Source organism: Salvia miltiorrhiza, chromosome 2, assembly GCF_028751815.1.
Source record: "Salvia miltiorrhiza cultivar Shanhuang (shh) chromosome 2, IMPLAD_Smil_shh, whole genome shotgun sequence".
Classification (NCBI taxonomy): domain Eukaryota; kingdom Viridiplantae; phylum Streptophyta; class Magnoliopsida; order Lamiales; family Lamiaceae; genus Salvia; species Salvia miltiorrhiza.
This window is the reverse complement of record NC_080388.1, coordinates 64,312,968-64,325,092: the sequence shown is the minus strand read 5'-3', so window position 1 is coordinate 64,325,092 and position 12,125 is coordinate 64,312,968. Positions and strand designations below refer to the sequence as shown.

General features: G+C 34.1%; 2 protein-coding genes across 2 annotated transcripts; both read right to left on the bottom strand.

The window, feature by feature from the left end:
• Positions 1-1,117: 1,117 nt before the first annotated feature.
• LOC131011122 (protein MID1-COMPLEMENTING ACTIVITY 1-like) lies at positions 1,118-4,552 on the bottom strand. Its single transcript, XM_057938903.1, has 7 exons — positions 3,865-4,552; positions 2,469-2,848; positions 2,245-2,351; positions 1,954-2,025; positions 1,750-1,856; positions 1,559-1,643; positions 1,118-1,462 (listed from the first exon to the last, which is right to left on the bottom strand). The coding sequence occupies exons 1-7, from the start codon at positions 4,270-4,272 to the stop codon at positions 1,407-1,409; spliced, it is 1,215 nt and encodes a 404-aa protein (XP_057794886.1). The 5' UTR covers positions 4,273-4,552; the 3' UTR covers positions 1,118-1,406.
• Positions 4,553-8,471: 3,919 nt separating this feature from the next.
• On the bottom strand, positions 8,472-11,323 carry LOC131011121 (uncharacterized). Its single transcript, XM_057938902.1, has 3 exons — positions 11,025-11,323; positions 9,755-10,210; positions 8,472-9,564 (listed from the first exon to the last, which is right to left on the bottom strand). The coding sequence occupies exons 1-3, from the start codon at positions 11,121-11,123 to the stop codon at positions 8,872-8,874; spliced, it is 1,248 nt and encodes a 415-aa protein (XP_057794885.1). The 5' UTR covers positions 11,124-11,323; the 3' UTR covers positions 8,472-8,871.
• Between the last annotated feature and the right edge of the window lie 802 nt (positions 11,324-12,125).

The following is a 12,125-nucleotide window of genomic DNA, read 5'->3' as shown; positions in this document are numbered from 1 at the left end:
CAAGTATTCTTCAAGTATCTTCAAGTGATCAAACCTTCAAATCTTCAAGTGATCAAGATCTTCAAATCTCCAAGATCGAAAGCTTCAAGGTGTTCTTACAAAATTCTAAGGACGTTCTTCTCCAAATCAAATCAACTTCGACGTACAATTCAAATCATGGCTTGAAGCTCTTTGGATTTATCGTCATCAAATCAAGTATTTCAAGAACCTTCGAGATTGTTCAAGAATCAAATGGAAGAGAAGAATCAGAGGATTAACTAGAGATTGCAACTCGCATAAATCTATCTTCAAATCTATCAAATTATCTTTGTAGCGCATTTTGTATTTTATCAAATTGAAATACAAAATTTGTGTTTACAGGGATATATAATATATTGTGATTGACAATCGAATACTGATCTACCCATCTGAGCACGACTTCCTGAATTGTTGCTTCAACGAAAAAACATCAATATCCTGCGTTTATCTCGATGATGGACTTAACTTCATCAAAATAATTCTCAAAAAGGACAAATGTGCTTGAGTAAATCAAACATCGCACAACCCCATAAATCTACGAAAAACCATTTTGTGCTCTAAAAATATGTTATTAGGCTTTTAAATTTTTGTAATCTTCTCAATAATGGGCTATAGTGAAAAAAAGTACTGCGTCTGCGTATAGAATCCCCTTCCAACAAAATATAAGAATTACAAGCATGTCAAGCTATTTGTGAGTTATTCAAATCTCGATTCTTATAAATTTGCTTGAGCAGGATTAGTGAGACTCATATGCTAAATGAACCAAGTTTAAACTTGATAGTATTCAACTTGTTAAGTGATTGATTTGAAAATATAAAAAATTTACTAAATACAACTTATATGTATCTTCTAGAATTAGTCACAATTGTTTTAGATTTAAATTTAGAAAATATATTATTGTGAATAAACTAATCTATTTTAAAAAAAATACTATTATGCATAGATTTAAATTTAGAAAATTTGTTTGAGCTCAACTAAGATAGAATAGGCTCATGAGCCTAAAAGTATTCAATAAACAAATATCGCAATTGAGTTTGATGATAAACAAACCAAGCTTGATTATGTCAGTATTCGGCTTCATTCAATTACACCAATAGTGTGATCAGAAAATCTAGATTATCATAAAACTCACAGTTTCACAGTTTCTCTATCAACTTAGTTGAAATTGAATTGCATGACAACTACTTAACTATAAACGAAAGTGTCCATTCCACTGTACATATATTCTTCTTACGAGAAAGCTTTCTGCTTTTTTCAGCACGTTATATTAGTAGCCTAAAACTGCCTGAACAAGTTCAAATTAATCTGCAGAATCACATAAACACTGATCAGATCTTGAGATGAAAGGCAATATCAAGTTTTGAACCACACTGATCAACCAGAATCATTCAGTAGTCCTCCATCTGTTGAGAGGGCGGAGGGCTCGTCCTCGTCTTCTTTGTGCCTGTCCAAACAAATTCACACAGTTCACAATCACAAGTCGTAGTCGTGCTTGTGGTCGTGGTTTAGTAAAGAATAGGATTGGGAGAACAAGTCTTACCGCGTATCTCTACTTCTCTCCATTCTTGGACGAGCGCACAGCAACAACACATAAAATGTGACAAGCAATCATCAAACCAACCACCCTGCAAGGAGTTGGAGTTGGAGTTAGAGCAATACTTAGATAGTTAAAATATTTTGCATAAACATCACATACAACTTTTAGTGTGTAAAAATGATCGAGTTATGTACCCTGATGTTCAGAGTCCGTCGGAGCTTTCTTCTTAAACAACATGTGTAGCAACAGCATGACAGTATCAGGGAATAGGCCATTATCTCATTACAAGCATCTGCTGAAGCTGTCGAATGAGAAACCCTATTAATACTTTCCTTCTGCAGTTACACTTATCAGAAGAACACTACCACAATTACTAAAAATGCCGTAGATGTACTCACATATATCCTCACTAGTTGCCACTGATGCTATCTTTGAAATTGTATCGCAAGGACAAAAAAAGGTCTTGAGACCTGCCATCACATTTCCAAAAAGTCATCTCATAAATTATGATAAGAAGTATGATTCTTGACCTCAAACAAAATAGTCTTCATCTCTAGGCAAATCAAAATGGACAGAGAGTCAATCAATTTCTGAATCTACAGTCTGCTTTTGGTTGCTGGTAGTGTATTGCACTCTATTTGCTCACAATTTCCATCAGCAAATAATACATTGATGAGGAGAGAACGTACACAAGGAAGGTTCTGAACAGCAGCCGAGTAGATCTGCATGCCATTCGTCTTGCCAAATCGGTGCCTTGGTTGAAATCATGTTATCCCCTGAGGATACTGTAGCTTCTCTACAAGCAGAAATGTAGAAACAGAATAAACTCAAAGTGAGCAACTGGGATCAATGAATCAGACTGTCAAAGTGGGAAAAAAAATAAAAATAGTATATGCAATGGTGCAAGATGAACCTTGAGCTTCTAGAAGTATCAAATTTTCTGGAATCTTCTTCACTGTCAAAATGGTCCTTGTCTGTAACTGACATCTCGGAAACTTTATGTGAAGAGTTTTTCTCTGCCACAGAACCAGCTGCACTTTCAGTAACCTCTAGCAGACGCTCGATTACATGACAGTGACTCACATCCATACTAGATTGTGAGTGATGAAGCTCTGCTTCAAGCTTCTCATGTTCTTTCTGTAGTGCCTTGTCGAAAGGCAGATTGGGATAAGAACAAGAAATACTCTTCTTCAAGACTATCATGTCATTTTCAGAAATCGCAACTTGCACTTTTCTGTCATCTTCGTCTAACGTGTACTCACGCTGATCCTTCTGGATTTCTTCAATCCTCTCCTGTTTATTTTCAGCAGAACTTTTAAAATATAAGATCACAGCCTTAGTAAACTGAAAGACTACTATACTTAATCTTGAGTGAGAAGACAAAGTTATAAGAAGAATCATATGGTCTAAGGCAGAAACATTGTCAGCAGGAATCACAATCAAAATAAAATAAAAAATTGAAGTACACAATGTTAGAAAAAGAAACTAACGAAATTGTCATAAACTGATTGAATTTCCAATGTTATTCCTTCATTCTGGGGAAGGATTCCTTCAATTAATGAAGCGCCAGGAGTGTTCACCAAGTAGAACCAACTCTTACAACTGTAGATAGTTTCTCGTGTTGTTTACAGCAGTTAGAAATGATTTATCAATATAGTTGTCTAGTATACAACCTTTTGAATTATGATATTATCTCAATGAAATAGTGATTGTCTGATTGATATTAATACTTTGGAGAATAAGAATATGCTTCCGCCAAAACAGCAACCTTGGGCAAAAATAACACCAAACAAGGACATGACCTCTTCATCTTTTTACTTTTTAGGAAGAATTAGGATTGCGGCCAGAGCAGAAAGGGATACTGCTGAACCACAAAGAGGTAAAGTAAAAATTCCAAGAATCTGTAATGCCCAAGAAATTGAAAGATTTTTATATTTAAGTATAAATATCACAATCGTAAACCTATAATCAATCCAAGCCTACTCCCATAATATATTTTATAAAATTAAAGTTTGTGTTTCCTTTTTGTTTATTTTTTTCTCGAGGGGAGAAAACCAGATATTTGTGATTGCATATGCTACAAAATTATAAGATGATTACAACCGTATGCGCTTTAAATCAGGTTCAAATTCAAGGGGTCCAACTGAAAATTCCAAAAAAAAGGGGTAAGATTATGACTCGAGCATTCAATTTCAACATAAAGTCATAAGGCCCCATCCACCTTTTTGACTTCAATCCGTGATTCGAAAACATTAATTCCATCAGAATCCCTAAATCACCATCCAGAAAAAGTACAGAGAGGCAATTACCTTGACCCTGGTATTATCAAGGAGAGCAATGAGGGGGATAATCCTCAAGTAGCGATCAATTTCTTCCTGAGCCCTCCTAAATTGGTAGACGATGTTCCAGCCCATCGCCATCAAATACAGGTAGCTCCGCTCCTGACAGCTATTCACCAGCAGATAAGCCCGCCGCAGTGCATCCTCCAGCTGCTCCAATGGCTCACGCGTCTCCGGGTACCTCTTCAGCTCCGAAATCTTGAGCTGCTCCAGCAGATTTCCAATCAGCTTCACGTGCTGCGCGAATTCCTTGCAATTCTTCTTGTGCATTCGCGCCCTGTTCGCCGCCTTCACTATCAGCCCCACCAACGCCACCCCGTTCAGCCCCGTCAGCTGTATGATGTTCGCGGCCTCGCCGAAGTGATCCCACGCCGACATTTTTTTAAAATCTCTTTGATCCTTCAAAATGTAAGAAGAAAAGAGTCTCAAAGATTTCTGGATTTTGAGGAGAAAATGGAGATGAGAGTGAGAGGCAGTGGTGCCATGGGAAACTGGCAGCTCTACTTTTTACTATTTTCAACTCACGCATGGGTATTACAACAGTTGTAGGAAAGGGAGAAAATGGTTTTTTTTTTTTTTTTTTCTTTTCCGTACTTGTTAAATAATATCAGGTGCATTATTTAGTAAGAATGTTTATTTGCTATCTAGTGGAGTATAACAATAATACTCGTTGCAATATACTCATTCAGCTTTTTTTTAAATAAATATTTAAATACTATATCAAACTATAAAAGTTTAGATAAATCTATTCGAAGACAACTTTTCATTATTCTAAAATGTGAGTATAATCATCGTATGTGGAAAAAATTCTTAATGTTATGTAAGCTCAATCTTATTTTTAACTATCGATTTTGACAAATTAATATCCAGATTATTGAAAATCATACAACGATCTAAATTCTTTATTTCTAAACAATTATTTTCATGTCAAATGCTTGAGGATCCTACTTAACTTTTAAGTATCGAAAAAATTGTCCAAAGATGAAATTTCATATATTTCTATAGTTTGGGTATAAGTTCGTCAAATCGATAGTTCAAAATAAAATTAAAAAATATATGATAAATTTAGATACATTCAAATATTATGTCTTTTCTTTTTCTTTTTAATATTAGTTTATATATGCACAATATTTGTTTTGTACTAGAATTCTAGTTCAAACTTAGGTAATCGGTAAAATATTTTGTAAATAATTTAAAAGTAAATATTTATTTATTTCAAATTAAAATTAAATATTGAAAATTACCTGTAACACCTTGATATAATTAAAGTGATAAACTTAAATTTCATTGACAAAATAAATTAAAATAAAATAATTAGTAAGATCATTAATTTCTGGCACTTTGGCTTTAGTGAAAAGTACCTTTTGTACATACCTATATAATAATAATATATGGATTTGGTGAATGATCATGCTAGTATGATAATGTTTCTTGATAGTAGAAAGTGCGGATTAATTTACGTGGACCAGCGGTTGCCACTTTTTATATTTTCCTGACTTAGTTGTTTTCATGTGGCCACCCAGGAATTTAGTTAGTCATAGAATATTAGAATGTGAGAATGCAAGTATACATATTAAATTTGGAGCGTGACAAAACAAATAAAACTCCACTTACAATTGTGGATGCCATTGTATACCATGTGATTAGTTAAAACAATTATAGTTCATTACGTATTAATCCCTCCATCTCCGAATATTAGTGTTCCATAACTTTTGAACATAAAAATTAAAAAATATGTAAAATATAGATAAAGTGAATTGGTGAAAATTATTTAAATATTAAATATAAAGAGAGAATATATTATTAAAAATGAAATAAAACATTTGTATTGAAACATACCCAAAAAGAAAGTGACCCATTACTATTGGAACGGAGGGAGTAATATATTATGCGATATGAGATCCAGTGTCCCACAATTTTATGTGTGTCACTGTGTTCCATGTTTATATCTATTATTTTAAAAATATTTTTTATAAAAATAAAATTTATTATGATGAATTATATTTAATTTTTATTTTAAAAATGTAATTTTTTAAAAAGTATATACCATGACTTTGAATTTATCAACCTATTATTAGCTAATAAAAGTGAAATTAAATGATAAAAAAATAATTATATACCATAGATTGATGGAATAAACCTTAGTTAATAATCACAAAATTAAACTAAAGCATATAAAGTTGAAATTAAAGAAAAAAATATATAACAAAATAAATAAAATAAAAAGTGAGACACAAAATGAAACATAAAGTATGGTACACTGATTCTCATTCCAATATATTATCGGTCGCCCAAATAATAGTTAGCAACTCTTTGTGCTGTTAGGTCATATTCGAGCACTGCAATGATTATTAAATATGCTCTTAATCACAAATATCAATTTTTGATCTAATGAATGTTGGGAATTCAATAATGTGGAGAAATATAAACATGTGGGAGGTGAAGAGGATCGTGGATCAGTTAGCTTTTCGGTTTGGAATTATTAGAATAAGGGTGCGTTTGGTACATTGTATAAGTCAAAATTGTTAAATAATCTTGTTTTATATGGACAAATCGGCTTGTGATAGTTAAAGAGTTTGGTCTTATTCTGTTATCTCACTTTGATAAGTAATATCTTTTCCGCCCTCATATAATTTATTTAGGCTAGATAAATAATTAATTTCATTTTTTTCTATATTATTTATTTTAGTTTTATTAATTACATCATTTTTAAGCATGATTACTAATTTACTATCGAGAAGCAATAATTCTAAGTTAGATTGAGAGAGGTGTATGTTTGGTACCATGTAAGTTACAATTAATAAACTATCTATTATTCACTAATTATACATGGATAATTGTTTGTGTGTGTCTGCAAATCTAAGATAGCTATTCGAGACTATTCCTGCTACTTTTTAAAAATATGACAATTTAAAATATGTGTTCAAGATTTTGGTTTTTCCCTCGATAGCATAGAGGTATATTTTGATAAATTCTATTTTGAATTAAATTATTTGACATAGTGTTGTTCTTTGGAGCGGTTGGGGCTTTTGATTTGGAGTCGGTTAATCACTTATTTTTTTGTTTGAACTTCGGATTTGCAGGTGCTGGTGATTGTTGTTATTTCGAGCAATACCGGATCATGAAAAAATCAGAGAAATATTATTCTATTTGATATTAACAATAATTCACAATATATTCTCAAACACTATTCTTATAATCAACATTATCGAACAACTTATCATTGAAACCATCTTAATCATAAAAGAAAATTGAACTTTTTGTCTCAGCCAACAAGCTACAAAGTCCTGATTTGGATAGTCAATATCATCAATTATATCCATCTTACTAATATATAATCATTTTCGTTAATAAACAGGTTAACTGTTGAAAAGTTATAAACGACCAATCACCTTATGATTCATGGTGTATCCCAATCAGACCTAATTCAAGTGGCAAAGCTGAAAGACACCCTTGTGTGGATAGTTTTCCCATATGCGTGCGGGTAATTTTTCCATTTTCGTGGTGGGGCGTAGAGGTCCCGTCTGCATGCGTATTGTTTTAATTATATAATAGATACCTCTTGTAATTTTTTAAAAAATATATATTCAATTACATAACCCCTCGAAATCTATACAATTACATAACAATAGTAAAACATGTTAATCAATCAACTAATAACCTTAATCATGTCTAATATGTTTCTTAAACAACAATAAACCTATGAAAACAAAAAAATATACAAAATTCACAATTTATTTTCATAGAATTAAAATTAGAGTTTCGTTAAATCATGAACATCATTCCAAAATTTGTTTTTTAGGTGTTGATATATATTCGAAGACTTCAATATCAAGGCCAACAACATTAGTTTATTCCCACTCTAAATCGCACAATGAGAACTGACCGACATATACCATAAAACTTCACTTCTTCCTCAAATAATGATGAACGAGATATGTCTTAATATTTAGGGATTGCGAAATTAAAAGCAACTTCACTTAGGGTTCCGATTCAAAAGAACCATAAAATGGATTTCTTAAGGGTTTAAACATAAATGTTGTTTTGTTGTTTGGTGACATGGAAGAAAATTGATTTTCCAGCTATATTATAGTTTTACTATGTCGAGTGGAATAATTTCCAATCAGCATTCTGTCACAAATGTTTTTAACCATGTACGAGTAATTGTAATCAAATAAGAAATAATACTATGATATTTTCAGAATATTTTTCCTAAGTCAGAAACTGTAGTCACTTTGAATGGAAGGAGAAGACTAGACGAGACAACATATTATTGCTCTCAATGTTGATGCCAAAGTCGGCTTGAAAGGATTTAACCATCATCAATAACACCAAAAAGTCTTCTTTAGTGGTCCTCAATCCGTGGCTGGAACCGAAAATGGACATCCATTTCCCAGCCCTTCATTGTGGTTTGTGGATGAGGCAAGAAAAACACACAAAGATAATGATTTTATCCACGTTACACAGGCTGCGCTTCATTAACATATCCATCTTCACATGTATGTATTATGACTTAACGCAGCAGCCACTATATAAAATCACAATTCATCGAATATTGAAATCTAAAAACACCACAATGAACCTCATCTCAGTGAATTTCTATTTATTTTAGAAAACCTACCTCAGTAGATTCCTAGTATTATAGTGTATCTATTTTTTCAGGCGTGCATTGCTGTCTAATGTTCGGTACCACATTGATCAAACTTTCATATGAAAATGAGAATACTAACAATAATTTATGAGGTCAGTAAGAATATATTGAATTTAGTAAATTGGACCAAGGTAAGACGTCGAACGTGACGATTCTTGATTCGATTGTGGCACATGAAAATGCCGCATTTCACGAGATCCCATCAGATCTTTCCCTTCGACTTACAAGGAAACTCCATAAACAGAGTGGCCCCAATATCGACTTCATAAAGTAATATCATAGTGTAAATCACTCACATGTAGACATCACAAAATGGTGAAGAACAGTTATAGGGACCAGCTGGAACGGATCGTTAGGACCGGAAACTGGGTGACCCCGTCCTTCACATATACAAGACCTGGTTGCAGTGTAAATCTTTTCCCGAAATTCATGTTAAAAAATGTTTCAACCTGAAAATGCTCCAATCTTTTTGGACCTTGTAACATCCCACCCAAGGTCAAACCCCATCCAAACTCGTCTTCAGGGGTATCAGACATTGTGACTGCCCACTGCAGGTTTCCAGGGTTGGAGTTTTTCGTCTCTACCCAACCTCCTATCCTTGTACTGTCGTCAATTTCTGAGTTAAACATCAGAGAAATGGAGCCATTCGAGTTATGTCTTTGCCTACTTCTTGGGCTATCTTCTTCCTGGGCAGACGTCTCTGAAAATCTGTGACGTCTAAATATGCTGACAGGGAATGCCAATGCTCCAAGGCTGATATTTTGACCTGATGGCCAGGACTCTCTGTGCACACCCAAAAGTGAGAGCTTTGTGTTTCTAGAGAGTTCCCAGACGATCTGTCCGAATGTGCTTGAGGAACACGCTAATCCATCTGCGTTATCCTGCATTGCGAAATTGGATACAAACTGGGCCATAGAGGCAACTATGTTCATTTTTCTCACAGTTATACCAATGGCACTGCCATTATGCTGATACAGAAGTGGAGGTCCACTATCAGAATAGTTAGTTACTCCCCTTTCCTGCAAAAACGGTAATCTATTATTTATATGAGCTCAAGGGCGAACCAATCAATATGATTTATAAACAATTCATCTCCATCGCATTTAACCTAGTAACAGGAATTGGACGAAAGCAACGTTTCCTCCTAAGAGAGAAAGAGCAGCCCAAATGCAGAAGCCCAGTAAACAGAATGGTATGTAGACAGTCTACCTGATGAGTATTTGTTGGGAATCCAACATCTCTGCATTGTGCACCCATTGGTATTGCAACAGCAGAGAACCAATCACTCAAATGTGCAGCATAGAGAACTTTAGCGAGCGAAAGTGGACCCCCCAGCATATCACCTTGACCTTTGCCATTGGCAGAAAATTCTGCTACAAGTTTATCTTTCTCTCTTACATCAGTTTCAAATCTCAGCCTTGCATCAATACCATTTCTAATACCGGATCTTTGAATGGCATTGTATTTCTGCTCGTCAAGATCATCCATAACAAAGAATGCCCCTAGTACATCCACATTTCCCCTCACATGAGTGCTAGATTCCTGGAATGGACTTCCCTTGGAAGATTTATAGAAAGTGAGTAGTCTTTCTACCTTGTCTTGCCTATCCCTGAGTTTCATGATATCTGAAAAAGCTTCTCGTTGTAACCGCTTCAAGATATCAATCTGTAAATCACACCATTTGAATAGTTGTAAAGCCCCATCTCATAGCTGTTCCTACCTATGAAGCAACAAACAATCAACCCAAAAAGAAACGAGCGATCCAAGAATCATAGTCAAGGTTAACAGAAGAAATCCATGCCTTGACATATAACTCAAGAATCAAAGAAACAAAAGCTTCTAAAGATTAAAGTACTGCTCAGTTTAAACACTTCTAACAATTCACTATTCAGTACTGCAACACAAACTAATTACCAAAAAGGTTAATGTCAATCGTTCAACCATCTCAATGCCTTAATGGCAACTGTTTATACAAAAAAAACAAAGAAAATAAATTGTTTTTTCTATCTTAATACTACCTCCAAGAAATAGCATTAAGTTTCCCAGTCCAAAGAGATAAAATTATTTTCCTCGAAATCAAATTTCTTGTAATGGAACTTTGGGAGAAAAAAATTCAGTCCAAAGCTTGACTAACTTTCACATTACATGCACACTAAGCTGAGCTCTATCATGGAAGAAGAGTTTAATTATCACTAGTGACACCACAATAAATAGTCAACCCTCCATTTTCTCATCTATATTCTCCTATGCGAAGAATTTACTATCCCCGATAATCCATAATCATACACAGCTAAACTAATACAAAGGCACAAACAAAGCACTGTACAAAAGTTGTTTTCCAGTCGCATATTTTCAGCAAACAAATTCCACAGTAATTAAAAACGGGAAGAACTTCAAAATTCACCAAACCAGAATGCAAATAATCATGTCGTCATAATAAAACATACAAAAACAGAAAAATCCGAAATTGAGGGAATACCGGTCTGCAGCGACCGGAGCTGAGGAGGCCGTGAGCCAAGTCTTGCGCCGTCGTGGCGAGCCGTTTGAGCTCTTCGACGAATATTGTTAGAGGCTCCATTGTGAATTTCAATTTTTCGAGCCCTCCTCAAATGTATCTATAAGTGTATGTATAGGCTGCTGCTCCATCAGTAGCGTAAGTGCTGGGGTTTTCTGCTCACATAGTTCTCAGCAATTTTCGTAAATCGTGGTTCTTCTAGTGCGCTATTGGTTTTTTAGGTTTTTCCTTTTTTTTAAAAGGAAAGGGAGAGCGCTACGGTCACTTCACTTCAGTGACTAGTCGACTCGCGTTTCAGGATGAGGCCGCACCCTGCACTTACATAATTTAGAATTAGCTTTAATAATAAAAATAATGTTTAAGTTTTATACTCCCTCGGTCCCGCTTCAAATGATAGAAATAATGTTTAAGTTTTATACTCCCTCCGTCCCGCTCCAAATGTTTCCTTTCTTTTAACCACAGAGATTAAAAAATGTGTATAAAGTAGATAAAATGGGTTAGTGAAAATTGTTTAAATACTAAGTATAGAGAGAGCGTGTATTGCCAAAAAATGAAATGAGACATTTGGAGTGAGACAATCCAAAATAGAAAATGAGACATTTGGAGTGGAACGGAGGGAGTAAAATGTATTTAAATTTTGAGATATCTCAATATATGTAATAATTTTTATTATTTGAACTAATTTAATTTGAGGTTAGGTTCTATTTGAACTCATTTTAATTATCAGTCCCAATATACATGAATTATGTTACTAATTTGTTTTTGCATCCAATGTTGGTTTACTCCAAATTCTCGTTGACTTGACAGTCAAAATAGTTGACATGTCACAATCGGCCGATGATGACATGTCACAATCGGCCGATGAAGCGAATAACGACGTTTTCTTTTAAATAAAACGCCGTCGTTTTAACTTAATTTACAAAATTTAGTTTGAATTAGGTTTCAAATTCCCTTAATTGATTTAGGACTTTAGGGTTCAATTAAGGGTTCTATCTCTCAAATCTCTTCTCTTCTCCGCAGTGAACAACTCAAACAACTTGATATTCTGTTTGCTCTTCTTCGTCG

Excerpts from the sequence above, each read along its gene's own strand:
- LOC131011122 (XM_057938903.1), bottom strand. The coding sequence starts at position 4,272 with ATGTCGGCGTGGGATCACTTCGGCGAGGCCGCGAACATCATACAGCTG. Across the intron at positions 1,644-1,749 it reads GACGGACTCTGAACATCAGG|GGTGGTTGGTTTGATGATTG; the intron begins GTACATAACTCG and ends AACTCCTTGCAG. Across the intron at positions 1,463-1,558 it reads GAGAGAAGTAGAGATACGCG|GCACAAAGAAGACGAGGACG; the intron begins GTAAGACTTGTT and ends TTGTTTGGACAG.
- LOC131011121 (XM_057938902.1), bottom strand. The coding sequence starts at position 11,123 with ATGGAGCCTCTAACAATATTCGTCGAAGAGCTCAAACGGCTCGCCACG. Across the intron at positions 10,211-11,024 it reads GCTCCGGTCGCTGCAGACCG|ATTGATATCTTGAAGCGGTT; the intron begins GTATTCCCTCAA and ends TGTGATTTACAG. Across the intron at positions 9,565-9,754 it reads TCCCAACAAATACTCATCAG|GAAAGGGGAGTAACTAACTA; the intron begins GTAGACTGTCTA and ends CCGTTTTTGCAG.